We start from the raw sequence: 18,494 nt of genomic DNA, 5'->3' as shown, positions 1-18,494 counted from the left end.
AGCAAGAGACACTTTTTTGTGCCTTCTTAGCGCACCCCTCTGCAGCTTTGGGCTGGGCACAGAGCTGGCCAGGCTTGATGGAAGACGGCAGCTCTCTGGCTCACTCCCTGGTCCTTAAATGACAGCAAATGAGGTAGAGCCAGGAGGGTGGGGACGGCGGGGTGGGAGGGGGCAGAGGAAGCCATCTCCGGCCGAGCGTTGGCTGAGGAGCCTAGCCAGCCAGTGAGCGGAGCCTGCGAGAGGGAGGAGCGCATCCTGATGCAGAGATGCTGCAGTGGCTCGGGGCGCGCACACACATACGCACCCTCGCCCGCTGCCGCCACGCCAGGACAGCCAGTGGCTAAGGCCGGCGGGGCCAAGCAGCCCTGAGGCTGGCAGCAGGGTCTGCTCACCAGGCGGCCGCAGCAGTGCCCCAGCCAACACCCTTCCCGCACTCTAGGTAGGTGCCTATCATTTTTGTCTGTTCCAGTCTAGAGGGGTTCCCTGGGTGCTGTTTCAGGAGGGGCTCAGAGCTCAGCCCTTATAAATTCCTTCCTTGAAACTTGGGAGGGGACAGGGACAGGCAGCAGGCTGGGTCCGGATTGACCTCTCACCCCGGACTCATAGTAGCAACCCCTCAGGTTCTTCCCCATCCAGTCTAGGTGGGTGGCATTCTGCAAGGCCTGATTTACCGGTTCAGGAAGCTGGTCCCTGGGAGGGTCCAGAAATCTGAGCAGGCAGTGGCAACTACCTGTCAAAAGGACAGGGGCTCCGGGGGCTGCCCTGGACCCTAGCCAGTGCCCAGCAGCTCTGTAAGGCCAGGCCCTAGTCTGTCCCTGGAAATCCCTAGAAGGACCTGAACCTGAGTTTCCAAATGCTGAGAGCATGTGGGGGGCTGCTTTTGCCAGGTGACCTCTTTGTGAAGTCTTGGACGAGGGAGGCTATTGAAGAGAGGTGAGAACAGAACACAAGTTTGGGCAAAGGCTGTCCAGAAGCTGGAACTTGGGAGAGAAACTGAGGCAAGTCATATCCCCAAGGGTGAGGCTGGAATGTAGCCTGCAGTTCCTTTTCCCCTCCTCCCTCTTCAACCTTGTCTTCTCCTCAGATCCCTCCTCCTCAGCCTCCCTGGTGGGAGGGAAGGATTTGCTCAAAGTTTGGCTTTCCAGGGGATTCTAGAGAGAGGGGGCTAACCCCTCTGCCTAGCCCCATAGCTTATGTAATAGGCTACAGAAGGAAACGGCACCAGCTAGGGAGTGTCTGTCACCACCTCCAAGACTGGCTGCAGCACTGGGGGACAAGGGGCTAAGATGAAGCTGTGCTATAGACTGGTGTCTCGGGCTGCTCAGGCAGCCTGGACCCTGAAGCTCTGCTTCCCACCCCACCCCATCCTCACCCCCGAGAGGTTGGGGAGAGTTGAGTTTTCTTCCTGTCTTCAGGGCAAAGCTACCAAATTTGTTAGTACATTTGTAACTAGTGTGACCAGCACAGAGTGGTCACATGCAGTGATCCCAGTCCTGGACAAGGGTGGGTTTGAACACCAATCCCTTTTGCCAAGGAAGCAGGAGAAGGAACTGTCCACATAGCCTAGTCCTGAGCTCATCTAGGCATTCCGGGCAGTCCCCCAAACCTCTATTCAGATGCCCCATCTTCCACTTAGCTTCTGAGACGATCTACCGCCTGTCCTAGGTCCTGCTCTAAAGGACCAGATACATTACTAAATGACACTGGTGGCAAAGAGTAGACCACCTGTGGGAGGGGCAAGTGTGGCTGAGCCTCCAGGAGTAGGGCTGGGAAATAGTCTGGTGGTTAAAACAGGTGTCAGGTTTCAGGGCTGCCTCAGTCTGGAGCATTCAGCTCCTCCCTGGGGCCCCAGCGGCTAACTCTGGAGAGCTCAGGCAGAACCACTCAATGCTTCTCGCACAAGGTCAAAGCCCTTCCCACTGTCCCAAGGGGATCCCGGCTAATTTAGAGAGAGGCAGGGGAGGAGACAAACAGATAGGAGGGGCTCCTGAACTGATGGCATCAAAGGTCCCCCACACGCCTCCTTCAGTAGTCACTGCCTTTGTCCTGAAGAAGTGAGGGATTTCAGAAGAGAGGCTTACTGTCTGGGGAGGAAGGGCCATTGAAGAGACTGCTCTCTTCCCTTCCCCAATCTCCACCAGCCCAAGCCATTCCTTGCACCTCCTATCCCAGAGCATGTACTTACTCTTCCTGTTCCGGCCCTCAGGCCACCCTCAGACTGTCTCTAGTGACCCTCTACTGGGCACCTCCACTTCCAGCCACTGCTTAAGTGGAGGCACACGTGCGTTAGCTCTGAGTACCTATGATCCCATGGGCAGCTGTGTGGACTGACTCCAGATCACTGTAAGAAGTAGGATTCACCTGAACCAGCCCCTATGCCTACTGTCAACCATGCATTTGTGAGGGCTTGGAGAGCGCAAGGTCCCTCTGCCAGGAAGTTTCTCAAGCCAGATGACGGTGAGAAAACATATTTCAAAGCCAGTCTCTAAGTATGCATCCGGGTGGCATTTGTGTCCTTGGAGACACTCAGGGTGGAACCAGAGCGCCAGGAAAGAAGTGGTCTGCCAGCACAAAGAGGGAGAACAGAGCAAAGAATCTGACACTGGAGTACAAGAGACTTATGTTAGACAATAGAAGATACTTTTGAGCAGAAGTCGAGCCGGAGGGCAACCTCCAGTCACATGGCTGTAAAGATGGCTGCAGACCTGGGGTCCGTGTTGGGTCTAAGGCTTGAGAACAGTCATGCCGGAGGCAGAGGTTAGGCTGGGCACAGGCACGTGTCTTCCAGCCTTAGGCTGTCCTCTTTCAGATGGCAAATGATGACTTCCTGTTTGGCTTCCCACATGCTAGCATTTCTGGTCCTTCCAGGGGGACCATTGCCTCTCATCTAGACCAAAATTCCAGGACTGTTGCTAACTTGGAGAGTTCGCAGGGGTGTTTTTACCTTCCTGGAAGAGTCCTTACTGTGGCCAAATGAGTCCTTGCTACAAAATGAATCCGTGTTTCTTTGTCTACTAAACACGGGGCAACCAAAAGCAAAGGTTCCCCTTAAACCTGAGCATCGCCCATCCCAGGATGCACCAGAATATACCTCAGCGTCCATCTCAACCATTGATCCCCTTCTAACTTGTAGAAGTCAACTCCTGCTTACAGGCACCCGTCCTGATTCGAAACCATAGGGTCTCCTCCAGAGGGACCCTGTATCGTCTCAATGTCTGTCAATCCCCTGGACTTGGAAGTCCTTCCCCTCCTGCACAGCCTTTCTCTCTCCAGCAGACTGCAAAAAAACCATCTGGGAACTGGGGTCATGGGCTGGGACTAAGAAGGAGTCTCTTCTCAGTAGAAGGAACAGGCATGCCAAGATTGTCCTGCCGATGCACGAAACACTGCCTCTCCTTCCTGCTTTGGTCCTCTGGAAACCAGTTGAAGCAATTGTTCTTGCTGCCCCAGTTTCACAAAGGATCTTTCCGAGGACAACAGGCATAGAGAAGCAGAAGACACTTGTCTCGTGTGTGTGAGGTTCTAGGTTTGACCCCCACCACGGCAAAAAAAAAAAAAAAGAAAAGAAAAGAAAAGAAAAAAAAGTGGGGTGTGAGATCTGCCTCCCAAGGCTCTTGTTTGTGGCTCCAAATTACACACAGAGGATTGGTAGGGTGGAGGGACTGATGGTGTGGGACCCTAGTCCCATGTTTCTTTCCAGGAAGACCTATGTCCCCTCACTGTCTGGCTTCTGAAGAGTCTCTTCACTGTAGACTCCAGGCAGCAGACCAAGAACCAGACTCCCCAACTCCTCAACTCAGTGTTGAAGTTTCAGACAGACTCCTGAGTCTGGGAATCACAGAATCCCCACAAATCTTAACAGGAATGATGCCTCAGGAGTTAAAACACGAAGATCCAGCCTCTCTCATGTGGAACTGTAGGTCCCTCTCCCACACACATCCCTCCTAAACACCTCTTTACTTCAGGCTCTTCCCCCCTCCCCTGTCCAGTGGTGTCTGCCCTGGACCACTGGGCACCCAACATCCTCCACGCAGGCTGTGATGAGACCCTCCTGGACTCTGATGGGCACCATCAGATGCCAGTGAACCAGATCCTTAAGCAGAGAACAGGTGTTGAGCTCAGTCTCCTTCTGCCTCCAGCAGAAGTTGGGTGCATGAGAGAAAAATCATTGGGCACACCCAGGCCATATTCCCTAAATGTGTGGTGTTGGGTACAAGTCTGCCAGTGAGCTATCTTCCTGCCATAGTCTGGAGTTCACCTCATTACATCGCATCTGTGGAAAAGGTCTGTGTGGCAGGTGTCTTTGCTGTTAGCACAAACGATGTCAGCACTCCGGACTCACACAGGTACAGGTTATGTAGATATCCGGAGAAGTAAGATGGGATTGGGGGAGCTTGGTTATAAGATCCAATCTTTTCCAAGCATCGGCAGTGGCCCAAGTATGGCTCTGGCCTCACAAGCGTCCCTTGGGGTGAACCTTTTTGTCCCCATTTTACAGAAGACTGAAGTCCAAGAGATTACTACTTAAGGCAGTAATAACTCAGAGTGTAACAATTCGGGATCCTAGGTCTCATTGGCTCGATGACCTGCCCTGTAAAACTCTAGACATGCTCCATGGCCGAGGCTGAGGTGAGGCTCCTGCGATATTTTAAAAGTTGACCATAGATCTCTCTGTTTTATACCATGCCCTGAGCTCCCCTCCCACCATACTGTATGTAACACTACCGCACCCTCAGATTCTCTGATCTGCTTGGCTGATGAAGGGAAGAGCTGGGGTGAGAGCTGGGCATTGCAGGAGGCAGGGAGATACCTGCTGGACAGTGTACTTTTTTTTTTTTTAAACTGGCTCCACATAGAAGTCCTCAGCCAGGAAACCCAGTCTCGAGCTGGAGTCTGCCTCATAGTCTGCTGCCCCCAGGCTGTCCTTCCCCTCACCCTTTGTTTCCTGGAGTAGAAACTTCAACCAGCGCCCCTGAACCTCCACTGGCCTATTCTCCCATGCTAGTGCCTCACAGAACCAGCCCCTTGATGGTGACAGCCTGTGCCCGACTGTGACAGCCTGTGCCTGCACCCCTGTACCAGGCAGCTGGCCTGGGCAAGACTTGGCTGGCTCAGAGATGGCTGAGCCAATCTGGGCCTGGCATAACTCCACTCCTGCCTCACTCTGACAAAAAGGCCCTCTCCATCCTGGGCCTTCTAGAACATGCCATACAGCAGATGGTGTAGGAAGGTGACTGATCTCTGAACTTGAAAGCGAATTTCATGCCGCTCTCAGCTATCCAGGGAGTGCTGTAAAGGGGTGTGTCAGTTACTGCCTGGCCCATGGTCACTGAACACTGGGATGGGGTTGGATGTGGTGGACATTCCTGTGACCCCAGTGTTTGAGAGCCTACTACAGGAGGATCATACATTGAGGGCATGTACACACACACACACACACACACACATACACTCACACACACATGCACTCACACACATACACACACATACACTCACACACACATGCACTCACCCACAAACACACACAGACATATACACACATGCACTCACTCACTCACACACACATGCACTCACACACATACTCTCACACACAAACATATACATTCACATACACACATACATATATACACAAATGCACTCACATACATTGTTAACAAGTACACTAAGACACATGCATACACACACATGCACTCACACACGAATGCACTAATATACACACAGACACACAGATACAACATGCATTCACACACATGCACTCACACACACTCACATACACAGACACACAGGCACTCACACACACCTGCACTCACACATATACATTCACACACAAATGCACCCATACACACACCAACACACAGACACAAACATGCACTCACAAACACACACACACATAACTCACACACACAGACACACATGCACTCACACACACATGCACTCACACACACATGCACTCACACACGCTCACACACACTCATTCACACACACCTGCACTCACACACACAGAAACACATGCACTCATACACATGTACTCACACACACATACTCATATACTCACACACAGACACACATGCACTCACACACACACACTCACACACATGTGCATTCACACACACATGCACACACACATGCACTCACACACACATGCACACACATGCACTCACACACATATGCACACACACATGCACTCACACACACATGCACACACACACACGTTCACAAATGCATGCACTCACGGTGCTGGAAATGAATGCAGGGGATGGTAGATTCTGGTTGCCTCCCCTTCATGGAAGCAGAAAGCTCCAACCTCCACCCTGGACCTCTATGTGGGCCCTACCTAGTTTCCCAGGACAATGGGGCTCTACATATCTGATCACACTGGTTGATGTACAGTTGGTCCCAGAAGAAACCTCATATCTTCCTGATCCCACACGCATCTCCAAAGCCTCGTCTAAGGTCTTGGTCCCTAGTGGGTCCCAGGGCATTTAGGTCAGGCTGATGGATGATAAAAATCCTAGATTAAACTGAAGTTTAATGCATGCAGTGGGATCGGATTATCCCTAATCTACAGACCTCACCAGAAAGACAACACAAAATCTTGACCACTACATGGTGGAGGTGACCACTGTGACTTCATCTCTGCCTTGTTCTGGGGTGGTCAGGATAATGCCCACTGCCCAATCTCCTCCCAAGCCAACCACTGTGCTGGAACTGAGAGCTCCGGTCATGGCTGGCAAGGGCAAATGATGAGCAGCTTCTCTGTGCCCAGATATGAGTCCACGATTCTCCAGTCCCAGGGATGATTTCCAAGTTCCTCAACCAGGGAGACTCCTGGGAAAGTCAAGAGCAGGAAGTGGAAACCAGAGGAGAAGGAGGCAGAGGTGTCTAGAGCTATCCTCTCCCTCCCTCTCCACAGTAGACTGATACAGGTCCAGAGGGCTCTGAGGTATCACAACCACTTGGTAGCCAGTACAGGTGTAGCCACAGAACCACCCTGCAATGCTCACATAACCCCCATTCTGCTGATGGGAAAATTGAGGCTCCACCAGGGAGGATAACTTGTCTAAGCCCATGGAGCTGTGACAAGATGAGGTCAGGAGGGTCAGAGAGAAAACCCAGTGGTTAAGAGTGTGCACTGCTCTTTCGAAGGCCTGAGCTGGGTTCCCAGTGTCGAGCTCCAGGGGGTTTGAGATCCTCTTCCAGCACGAGTGAGCACCTGCCCTCACATGCACACACCCACACCAGTACACATCATTAACGATAAAGTCAATCTTTATGAAAACAAAGATGAAGGCAGTGTTACCAACTCTTGCCTGTGGGTTTTGCAATCCTCGGGTGAGTGGGCTCCAAACTGAGCCAGTGTCTCCCTGTGCTGAGGGCAATACCCAGCATTTGTGTGGCAGCCAGAGGTTTACTTGTGAGATCTCCTGTGACTGGATACCCTTCTGACCTGGAGACCTTGGTGTGCTTAGGGGTGGGGCACATGTACCGTTTGCTGTGCTGCCTCACAAAGTACCAAAGACCTTCCTCCAGCCTGGTCAGGTTATACACGACGCTCGGTTGTGAGTATGCACGTATGCTCATATGTGTTGTGTGTGTGTCCCACGGGCTCCCGGAGTCGAACGGCCACCAAGGTCTTCAGTTAGTTGAACGCGACTCCCAAGCGACGTATATTACGTGCCAGACGCTTTGCTGAGTATGGTGCGCTAACGATGGACAGACTACAGCCTCTCCCGTTAGGGGACTGAGACTCTTCCATTGGAGACAAACAGCCCCATAGGCAGGGGCTGTAGATAATCGAAGGCTGAATTCTGTGTTCAGACTGGGATATCTTGGGCACTTCCAGGCCGGTGAGGTGTGAACAGCTCTCTACGGCTTGAGGATACCTTACCTAGAGAGAAATGATTTGGGGCGTGGGGGGAGGGGTGCTGTGGACGATGGGGGAATCTAGAGATGCCAAATGTCTGGAATCTGGTACAGAACTAAGAGCAGCAAGACTATGGGGGTTGGAGAAGGCAATTGGGGGTTGACAACCAGACACACTTCCTGACAAGAAGCAGAGAAAATGAAGGTGGGGTCACCTGGGGAGGGAGTGCTTCTCCTCTGAACTCTAACCCCTACTTCTTGATTCTGCCAGGCATCCCTGTCACACACCCCTGGCAGGCTCTGGGCACTCTCTCCCCCTTGCCTTTTGCTTGCCGGAAGCAGGAAAGGTGGGAGCAGCCCAGGTGGAGGAGGGCTGGGGGACTTTTTCTGTGAGTGGCGTGGGAGGCCATGAGGCACATCCTGAGCCCACATTCGTCTACAGTCTTCCTTCTCAGCCCACAGGGCAGGGGTCCCGACTCTGCTGGCTCAGGAGGCACCAGAGAGCCAGAGCTGAGGGACCTGAAAGAACAGCTTCACAGCAGACACAGATGTAGAGAGCAGGGCTGCATGGCTGGTTGGTGGGGACAAACCTGCCTTGCCCAAGACCTTCTGCAGGCAGGAGGGCAGGGTAGCCTGTTAGAATCTGCAGCCAGGTGCTCTGGCCCTGTGGCTGCTCTGAGAGGGAGGAATGCACTGTGGCGACCAGGTTCACCCCAACACCTACAGGGCAGCTTCTGGGAGTCCCTGTCCCAGAAGTCAGGAAGTCTTCCTGGGAGAAGTAGATAGGAGATGACCCTGTCCCTGCCCTTGCCTCTCCCAATGAGGCCTTCATCTCCCAAGCTGCTGTTCTGCTCCCTGTGGCCCAATCAGACTGACTTTACCAAGTCTCTGCTATCCCAGCATAAGACGGAGGCTCCTCTGAGGGTTACCTTAAGGTTTGTCGTCCAGAAAAGCTGCTGGACCACTGACCCAGGTGGCGGGAGTGTGGCTGATAGGACCAAGGTCATGACTCCATTCAAAACACCTAGGTGCCTTACCTGGGCACCACTGGCTGAAGCAGAGCTAAGTCATGAACCTTCCCTTACTTTGAGAAAAGCAGTCCTGGTTCAGAGACTGTGCCGCCCCAGAAATGTTTCATGGCCCCCACCCAGGAAAGCTACGGGAAGAAGAGCAGAAAGAGAGTTGTCTTGATCCCCAGGTACCAGAGGAAAATGTCCTTAGCTCCTCACCCAGGCAAAGGCCCGGCTCTCTCAGGGCTTCCCCTGACACAGAGGGCTCACTGCTCACCGTTGCAAGCAAGCGGGCAGGTGGGTTCTTGCCTCCCAATTAGTTCCGCTTTCACTTCCTGATCAGCACCTGCTGGCTGGAGGGAGGGGCACCAGGCAGAGCCAGACTCCCAGGGGGCGCGGGAGGCACTCAGCGCTGGAACAGCTCCATGGTAATAGCCAAGCCCCTCCCTCCTCTGGGACCTGAGGAAGATGAGTGCTCGCTCGCTCCGCAGCCCAGGCAGGAGAGCAAGTTCCTCACCAGATGTGCCTGCAGCTGGGAGGGGCGCCCCACAGCTCAGCGCCCTCATCCTCTCTCCTTAGGTGTGCCTCAGTCTCCAGTTGATTCTCCCGGAGCGGAGCTGCGGCTCCTCTCTTCTGGACTCTGCCTCTGCCTGAAAGACCCACCATGGGGACACACGCCAGGAAAAAGGCAAGCTTGCTGCTGCTGGTGCTGGCCACAGTGGCCCTGGTCTCCTCTCCAGGTAAGAGCAGCTGATTATAGGGTTAAATTATTATTATCACTTTGGTGGCTATTCTTCTGCATTGCTGAGGCCATTTCCTTGCTAAAGTCTTCTCATGCACGGTCCTGCCTTACCTTTGAAGTGGGGAAGAAAGGAAACGAATCTTTACCATGTTGAAGATGAAGGAAAACATGACCCAGAGAGGCTGAGTGCTTTACCCTGTGTCACACAGCATGATGTGGCACAGCCAGATCTCCATGCTATTCATTAGAGATGCGGCCTCTAGCAGAACTTCACTGCACAGTGTGATAGGCATCGCCAAGTGGGACCCCTGAGCTAACATGTGAATCAAATGAAAGTGATGCCTTCAGCCTACTTGCCACATGCAAAGTGCTCTATGGGACACCTCCATCATATCTGGACATTTTTCCTAAAGAATGCTCCAGGTTCCTGGACCCAAGGGGACAGCAGCGAGACCATAGAATGCCGAGGGGCTTCCTTGAGGGAACAGGGATGGGTCGGGTGGAGAGCAACCAGATGAGGCAGAGCAGGGTTACTGACAGAGGGTCCAGTCTCCATGGTACTGTCCATGCTCAGACCAGAGATGGGAAGCAGCTGCCAGAAGGCAGGGAAGGGAACAAGCAGAGCTGGAGAGTTCCCGCCCTGGAGCTGGGTGTCTCTGAGGCTTGCCGCTGAGGGGCCGGCTGGCTACTGTTTGGCTGGATCTGGGTCCCAAATTCAAATCAACAGGAGTCTCTTTTGCCCCACTGAGCTCCAAGGGAGAAGGAGCACCCACCCCGCAGCCCTGAAGATTAGGCCACACCTTTTGCCCATGCCCCTTCAAGACAGCCATACTCTGTCTCTGCTGGCATCAGAAGCTCTCCCCAGGTCCCTGACGCTCTGATCCAGCCTGCACCCAGGGTGCTTCGTGGAGCTGCTGAGAAGTGGCCATCTCCACCAGACTGGAGGAATGGCCAAGGTGGGAGGCTCCGACCGCACAGAACGAGATGCTGTATCAGTCTACCGTGGGGAGAGAGGGAGAGGGTGAATCTAGATGTCCCTCCTCCTGCCTCCATCTCCTCTAGTATCCATCCACTTCCTGCTCTCGACTCCCATTGAGAAAGGCCAGAGGAGAGGGTCCTCAGCAACCCCTCTCTTGGAACCCACTCCTGTCGGGAGCACGAGGTGTGAGCGCCCCTCGGGGAAGTCCAACCCAAATCGTCAGAGGGCAATTGCCAAAGGCCCAGGGCCAGGACCTGGGCTGCTATCTCCCAGTGTGACCTGATTCTAGATCTGCTCCTCGCTGAGACCTGGCGAGTGCTTCTCTGTTCTTGGCTTGCTCACCTGCTCCTGGAATAGATCTCTGGACCTCTCGCTCACGCCCCAGGGCAAGGCAAGGCACAGCATCTTCCCTCACGTAGCATCTCTCTGGCTCCTTTCTTCTACTGCAATGCCTCATGTCTTTACTGGGGAAAAAAAAGTAACAGAGGCAGAGAATAAGGGCATTTGGGGCAGGGAGCGTGTGTGGCCATACGCGCTCAGTTGTACGTATGGCTGCATAGACAGGTCTGTCTGCAGCTGTGGGGTAGTGTGGCCTGTGTGAGAGTGTCTGTGGGCCAGGCTCAGCTGTGGGGTGCAGGTGTGAGGCACAGCTTGGACCTCGAGGCCCTCACCTCCAGCTCCTTTCAGAAGCGTTTCTTACACCCCAGAATCCTGGGTCTCACTCCCAGAATTTCTGATTTTTTCAGACCTTCAGGGTGGGGCCAGGACCTCAGAGGGTCCCCAAAACCTGAAGTCAGAAATCATAGCCACCGTGGTTAAAAATATCGGCTGCAAGGTGCGGCTGGATGAGGATAGACTTCTCCTTTGCTATGAGGTGCAGAAAGTTATTAAACTCTCCTAAGGGTTAGGGTCCACGTCGGAGAGATAAGAAGCACCTCCTGTGCTCGCTTCAGCAGCACATATACTAAAATCGGAACCATACAGAGAAGATTAGCATGGCCCCTGCTCAGGGGTGACACGGAAATTTGCAAAGCATTCCATATTTTTTTTTAAAAAATCTAATTAAAAAGAAAAGAAAGTGAAAAGTACTTCATTCACCATGAATAAGCTATTAGCAAAGAAAAAGGAAGAAGTACCTCCCTTCTTAGGCACTTTGAGAAAGGATTTGGAGTGTGGTATCGGGCAGCTGTATAAGCAAACGGCTCGACTGTGCAATTCTTCTCATGGCTTAATTATTATCAGTGAGGAGAGCCATGCTTGAGTACATGCATATGGAATGGGCAGGCGGGCTATGGGCAGCTGGGCCTGCCCCATACAGAAGTGTGTGCAGATGCATATCTGGCCATTTGATTGGCTTAGAGAGACATCTGTATACGAACATATATGTGATAAGAGAACATTGTGGGGCTGGGGATTTAGCTCAGTGGTAGAGCGCTTACCTAGGAAGCGCAAGGCCCTGGGTTCGGTCCCCAGCTCCGGAAAAAAAAAAAAAAAAGAGAACATTGTGCTGGCGAGACACGGAGGGGTGTACATATGGAGAATGGGCTGAGTGTAAGGGTTGCGTGTGGCTGAGTGTAGAAGGAAAAGCTTTTTCAAGAAGAAAGACACTCTCTTAAAGTACCATCGCTCCCAGGTCCTGCTCTGCCACCTCCCACCTCCCAGACTGAGTTTCTGGAAGCTGCTACTGTACAAGGTTGTAAGGTGGTTCCCAGCAGCCTCTCCATCCCTCGTCCTCCTCCCTCCCATCCTCCCCCCTCCCCTCTCTCCAGGTGGTCCCAGCTGGGACCGGGTCCCTACCCTCCACCATCATCATTAACTCTGGATTAAGCTGGGCTGTGCAGGGGGAGATGATGCAGTTGCTGTCACACACCACCTCTGAGGCCCCAGGCAGCAGTAGGGGAGAGTGACAAGCAACTGGGGGGAGGGGTGGGCGGCACAAACAGGACTCCAGGGAAGCCCTCGGCAGACCATTCTGAAAGTCCTGCCTCCCGCCTCATTCCTCATTCAGAGGGCTGCTTAGCAGATGCCCTGACTCCCCTCCCAAGAGGCCAGAGCTGGCCCTCAGTTGCGGCAGAGGGACCACACTCGCTCGGAAGAGGGCTGGCAGCTGGATGTGCCCAGAAAGAAGGCACTAATTGGTTAATGGAGTTCCCGCTTCCCATCCCCCACCGGACAAGGAAGGTCTGAAATCAGCTGCAGGAGAGATTGGAGCCAATTAGGAGGCCCGGCTCCCACCTGATCCCGAAGTGGTGGAGCCCCCCACTGTGCCTATCTGGGTGTAAAGTACTGTCCAGTCCCTTGCCTGCTGACCCTGTGCTGGAGAGACAGGACAATGGTGTGTGCAAAGCAAGGAAGGCCAGGGCTGAGACAGGGCCAGGAAAGGCAGGTGTGAAACCCATTTGCTAAGCAGCATCTCTTGCCCAACACAGATTGGCCCCTCTGACCATTGGGCCTCTTTCCTGAGACAGGACAAAGTTCATAAAACTGCCACCATTCAACCTGCTAACAACACAGCCAGCGTCCCCAGTTGGGTCTGACAGCCAGTTGCGGAGTTTGTATCCTGTGCCAGGCCCTCCCTATTTTCTACTGTTAGACCCTGTTGTGGACCTGGTGAATAGTTATGGAAGTGAATTTCATAGGAAAACATCAGATCGATATCCAAGGAGGCCTATAGCTTGCCCAAGGTAATATAGCCAATAGGAGACCCAGCCCAGCTCCCAGATGAGCACTTTTCACTGGACTACACTGCCCTCGGAGAGCACTGGACTCCAGGAACACATAACATCCTTTGCCCCTGTTCCCTGCCAGTGACTTCTCACATGCCACAGCTGTATGATTTTCCTGAGAGTCTCACTGAATCCTGTCCCTAAAGCACTCTGCAACATGACACCCTGTACTGTCTGGCTTCTGTTTCCTTCCCTGGGCTGCAAAGCCCTTCAAAGAAAGGAACCGTGTGTCTGGTTCATTTTCACAGACCTGTTCCAGGTATACAGCAAGTGCTTAATAAGTGACTGTTGGTAGATGAGTGAATATGCTAGGTAGATTGATGGGGCCTGCCCAGCCTGTTTAATTTAAATTAAATTTAAATTATGGTTCCTTAGACACATTCCAAACCCTCAACAACCACAAGTGGTCCATGGCCACCTACTGGGCAACACAGGAAAGTATGCATCCCCACTAAGTTCTGCCCTTGACCTTGGACTTCGCCTCAGACATGGAGCTATAGTTTGGTACCCTCTGTTTGCAGGATGGAGTTTTGCCCAGGGAACCCCAGCTACCTTTGGACCCATCTTCGAAGAGCAACCCATTGGCCTGCTATTCCCAGAGGAGTCTGCAGAGGATCAGGTGACACTGGCGTGCCGTGCCCGTGCTAGCCCTCCAGCCACCTACAGGTGAGGTCCCAGCCATGAGTGCTGGGAGGGCCAGGGTAGCCATACAGGCTTCCTTTACGTCAGTCTTACCCATTTGGTCCTGAACTTCCATCCCCACTCTTACCCCCGCTACAGGTGGAAGATGAATGGCACAGATATGAACCTGGAACCTGGCTCCCGTCACCAGCTGATGGGGGGCAACCTGGTCATCATGAGCCCCACCAAGACACAGGATGCTGGTGTCTACCAGTGCCTAGCCTCCAACCCAGTAGGCACTGTGGTCAGCAAGGAGGCTGTCCTCCGCTTTGGCTGTGAGATCCGTGGGAGCCAAGATGTTGGGTGTGGGGAGATGGGGCCAGGAGAAGGTGCCCAGGAAGGACAGGTGGTGGCAGCCTCGAGCCAGGCTTTCCTGCCAGCAAATGGCGTGCTAGCAACTGCTCCTTTCCCATGAAGGAGGAACGGGGGAGCCGCATGCTAGGAGACGGTACCTGAGCCCTGCTCTCCATCTCCAGTTCTACAGGAATTCTCCAAGGAGGAGAGAGACCCTGTGAAAACCCATGAGGGCTGGGGAGTGATGCTGCCCTGTAACCCGCCTGCCCATTACCCAGGTAAGTAGGGATTCTGGACCAGCACAAGACTGGGAGGGGGAGTGTACTAGAAAGGACTTCACTGGAGAGGAAAATCAGAACAGGAGGTAGCAAGTCTTTAAATGGTTCTGCAATTTCCTAGCTGGACCTAGAGTGTGTTCACGGTCCCTAGCTTGCATTGTGAGGAGAGAGCTGAAGTCATCTCTTCCCTCTACACCCCCAGCCCTTGTTTAGAGCTGCAAGCTCTCATGAGGAGACAGAGCTCGCAGCATGTTTGGGGTCCTGCCCAGATCGCCTGTGATCCCTCGTTTCCTCAAACTCCTTTCTCTCTAGGTTTGTCCTACCGCTGGCTCCTCAACGAGTTCCCCAACTTCATCCCAACGGATGGGCGACACTTTGTGTCCCAGACTACAGGAAACCTGTACATCGCCCGGACCAATGCCTCAGACCTGGGCAACTACTCTTGTTTGGCTACCAGCCACATGGACTTTTCCACCAAGAGTGTCTTCAGCAAATTTGCGCAGCTCAACCTGGCTGCGGAAGGTCAGGATCTAGGGTAATGGAGGGGGCTGAAAGAGTTCACAGGCTTTGGGGAAATGGTCTTCCACCAAGCCTAAGAACCGCAGCTCAATACGGCCCGGCTGCCAGGTCTCAGACCCTTGCCCCAGGCCCCCACGGGAAAGGGAATGTTTGGAGATTCCAAACATTTATTTGGAGATTCACGAGCTTTGGAAGGCACGGGCCCTACACAAAGCACCTCCCTGGAGTCCTTTGTGTATGATTCACACAACCTCTCTCTCTGTCCCCCAGATCCCCGACTCTTCGCTCCCAGTATCAAAGCTCGGTTCCCCCCGGAGACCTACGCACTAGTTGGGCAGCAAGTCACCCTGGAGTGCTTTGCCTTTGGGAAGTAAGTACCAGAGGGACCAGAGTGCCCTGGCCCAGGCAGGGTTTCATTTCAAAGCCCCTCAAGAGTAGGAGGGATCCCAGAATGAGAGAGAACGAAGTCAGTAGACTAACAGAGTCCTGGGCACAAGGCAGGCATCACCCACTACCTATAAAACAAGTTCTCCAGTGAGACATCACACACAAGGGCTTTATAGGCACAAGGGAGCTGTGTGGTCCTCCCAACAGTAAATGACAGTCCTGGGCAGTTTGAGGAGCACCCAGAGCTAGCAGCAGAAAACACAGTGTGAGCCATCCTGCTGGCTCACAGGTCAGCTTCAACACTTGCTGGCTGGGAGATCTCGGGCAAACCACCTAACATCCCAGACTCAGCTCTATGGCTGATAGGCAGTCATGGTAACGGTGCCTGCCCTGTAGGGTTGTTACAAAGATCAGATGAGTCAATGGATACCAGCCCCTGAGAGTGGTGCTTGGCGTTTTTTTGTTTTTGTTTTTGTTTTTGTTTTTTTTTTTTTTTTTTTTTCGGAGCTGGGGACTGAACCCAGGGCCTTGCGCTTCCTAGGCAAGCCACTGAGCTAAATCCCCAACCCCGGTGCTTGGCATTTTAACAGGCGTGGCATGAATGTTACATTAGGCATGAATTGCAACAAAAAGACTTGCTTCCCTTTCTTGCTTTCCCGGAAAAGGGACCCACTAGGACAGGTCTCCTTGGCTACTGCTATGTGGAAAGTTACCGAGCTTCCAGGGAACATACAAAGGAGCATCCGGCAGGGTAACATGTCGACCCCTGGACCCATTGGTTCCCTGGCCCATTTTAATATACAAATTACTAGTAACTGAAGTGCCTCGGAAAAGCAGGATATTAGTAAAAGGGACCCATAAAAGCCTATGTTCCTAGTCTTGTTAGTGCCCTCTTCCGGTCTGTCCCTTCCCAAACAGGAGTCCCCTTCACCTTGTCCGGTGCTTCAGGATGTCCCGCGAGTGTGAGCATAGGCTCTATGGACACACAAGGAACATGCTCAGCTCAGCTCATCCCCTCTGGCTCTTTCTCCCCTGTCAGCCCGGTTCCCCGGATCAAGTGGCGCAAAGTGGATGGTTCCTTGTCCCCTCAGTGGGCCACAGCTGAGCCCACCCTGCAGATCCCCAGCGTGAGCTTTGAAGACGAGGGTACCTATGAATGTGAGGCAGAGAACTCCAAGGGTCGTGACACCGTCCAGGGACGCATCATCGTGCAAGGTACAGAGCTAGAGACTCCTCCCCCTTCCCTGAGGAAACAGCGGGGAAAATCCAAGAGACGGGGAGGCCTCTTGCTAGAGACTTCTGACCCTTCCCAGGACCACTAAGCATAGTTGGAGAATCCTTCTCAGAGCTTAGCAGGGGCATACAAAAAGCACACAAGTCTTTCAAAAGATTTAGTTGCTAAAGCAGCGGCTGGCACAACCGTAGACTGCCAGCTTCCCTGCCCCCATTTCTTTGTCCTTTCCATCCCAGAATACCAACATCGCCCTCTGCTGTCACTTACAAGTACTGCAGCCTTATAATCCCCCCCGTTTCTCCGCCACAGCTCAGCCTGAGTGGCTAAAGGTGATCTCAGACACAGAGGCCGACATTGGCTCCAACTTACGTTGGGGCTGTGCAGCAGCAGGCAAACCCCGGCCCATGGTGCGCTGGCTGAGAAACGGGGAACCTCTGGCCTCCCAGGTATGAAACCAGGGCTTCTTCCCATGCGACCACCCTCTTCTGTTGCCTGGCCCTCTTACTCTGCTGGGCCTTGGGAAGTTCTGGTGTTTCTTCTCATGGAGAGACACATGGCCACAGGTGGGTCACCTGGGTAGCATCCCAGATCTGCATCCCACCATCGACCAGGGATGTGTGTGATCCTAAAGCTAGCCTCCGGGAGACCTAAAGTACCAGGCAATCCTGAAGTTGGCCTATATTCATAAGCCCTCATTGTGAGGATTGTTAGCTTACAGCTCTGCAACACACCACACCACTATAACTACCACACCATCACCATCACCATTACCATCACCATCACCACACTATCACCACCACCACCATCACAATCACCACCACCATCATCATCACCATCACCACCACCTCCACCACCACCATCACCACCACCACCATCACCACCACCACCATTACCACCACCACCATCACCACCACCACCATCACCACCACCACCATCACCACCACCACCACCACCATCACCACCACCATCGCCACTCTACCACCACCACTACCACTACCATCACCATCACCACTACCATCACCACCACTACCACCACCCCCTGGTCCCTTCCTGTCCTCCTATGATCCTGATCTCCCTGCCCTACCTTGGCTCTTCTGCACAGAACCGGGTGGAGGTCTTGGCTGGGGACCTGCGATTCTCTAAGCTGAGCCTGGAGGACTCTGGCATGTACCAGTGTGTGGCTGAAAACAAGCATGGCACCATCTATGCCAGTGCTGAGCTGGCTGTACAAGGTAAAGGGCCCAGGGGGCAGGGACAGCCCTGGAGCATGAAGGCTGTGTCCGGCTGGGTCTGAGTTTTTGCTTCTCCGAACACATGTTCGCACGAACGTGCGCTGACATGCACGGATACATTCTCTTTTGTTTGCCAATGGCCCCCGGGTAGCACCAGTTTCAAGACACAGAGACTTCTCCAAAGACGTGTCCGAATAAAGCCAACACTCGCTGCAGTGAGAAGATCTGATCTTTATTTAACCTAGCTCCTTCAGCTCTGTGGCCTGTGGCAAGTTACCTGACTCTCTGCCTCAGTTTCCAGATATAAAAATCAAGTGTCCTTGAACACTGCTCTGAGGGGAGGTGAAATTCAAAGGGTGAAATGCTGCAGGCTTGGCATTTTGACTGGGACAAGAAACACCAGCCACTTGAGCTTACAAGGCATGGTTCCTCTGCTGTAAGAGGAACACAAGAAGCCTTCATTAAGTTTAATATAGCTCAACAAAAACTTTTTTATTTTATTTGTACGAATGTCTGTATTTGAATGTATATCACATTATAAGAGTCAGA

General features: G+C 53.1%; 1 protein-coding gene and 1 non-coding gene across 5 annotated transcripts in view; both read left to right on the top strand.

The window, feature by feature from the left end:
* Nucleotides 1-220: 220 nt before the first annotated feature.
* Cntn2 (contactin 2) overlaps nucleotides 221-18,494 on the top strand; it is a 30,844-nt gene continuing 12,570 nt past the window's right edge. Inside the window, exons 1-11 of one of the 4 annotated variants that reach the window (XM_039090383.2) lie at nucleotides 221-439; nucleotides 888-998; nucleotides 9,453-9,613; nucleotides 13,842-13,986; nucleotides 14,101-14,276; nucleotides 14,478-14,573; nucleotides 14,886-15,095; nucleotides 15,363-15,462; nucleotides 16,519-16,694; nucleotides 17,023-17,159; nucleotides 17,816-17,945. In XM_039090383.2, coding sequence (XP_038946311.1) covers nucleotides 9,538-9,613; nucleotides 13,842-13,986; nucleotides 14,101-14,276; nucleotides 14,478-14,573; nucleotides 14,886-15,095; nucleotides 15,363-15,462; nucleotides 16,519-16,694; nucleotides 17,023-17,159; nucleotides 17,816-17,945 — 1,246 coding nt within the window. In that variant the 5' untranslated portion in view covers nucleotides 221-439; nucleotides 888-998; nucleotides 9,453-9,537. The remainder of the gene's footprint in view (nucleotides 440-887; nucleotides 999-9,452; nucleotides 9,614-13,841; nucleotides 13,987-14,100; nucleotides 14,277-14,477; nucleotides 14,574-14,885; nucleotides 15,096-15,362; nucleotides 15,463-16,518; nucleotides 16,695-17,022; nucleotides 17,160-17,815; nucleotides 17,946-18,494) is intronic. The other 3 variants (XM_006249746.5, XR_010056901.1, NM_012884.2) reach the window with 3 other exon arrangements.
* LOC120096452 (U6 spliceosomal RNA) lies at nucleotides 11,535-11,641 on the top strand. Its single transcript, XR_005492858.1, has one exon. It is a non-coding gene; the product is annotated as a U6 spliceosomal RNA (small nuclear RNA).

The sequence above is a fragment of the Rattus norvegicus genome, chromosome 13 (genome assembly GCF_036323735.1).
Source record: "Rattus norvegicus strain BN/NHsdMcwi chromosome 13, GRCr8, whole genome shotgun sequence".
NCBI classification, from domain to species: Eukaryota; Metazoa; Chordata; class Mammalia; order Rodentia; family Muridae; genus Rattus; species Rattus norvegicus.
This window is presented reverse-complemented; position numbering and strand designations above follow the sequence as displayed.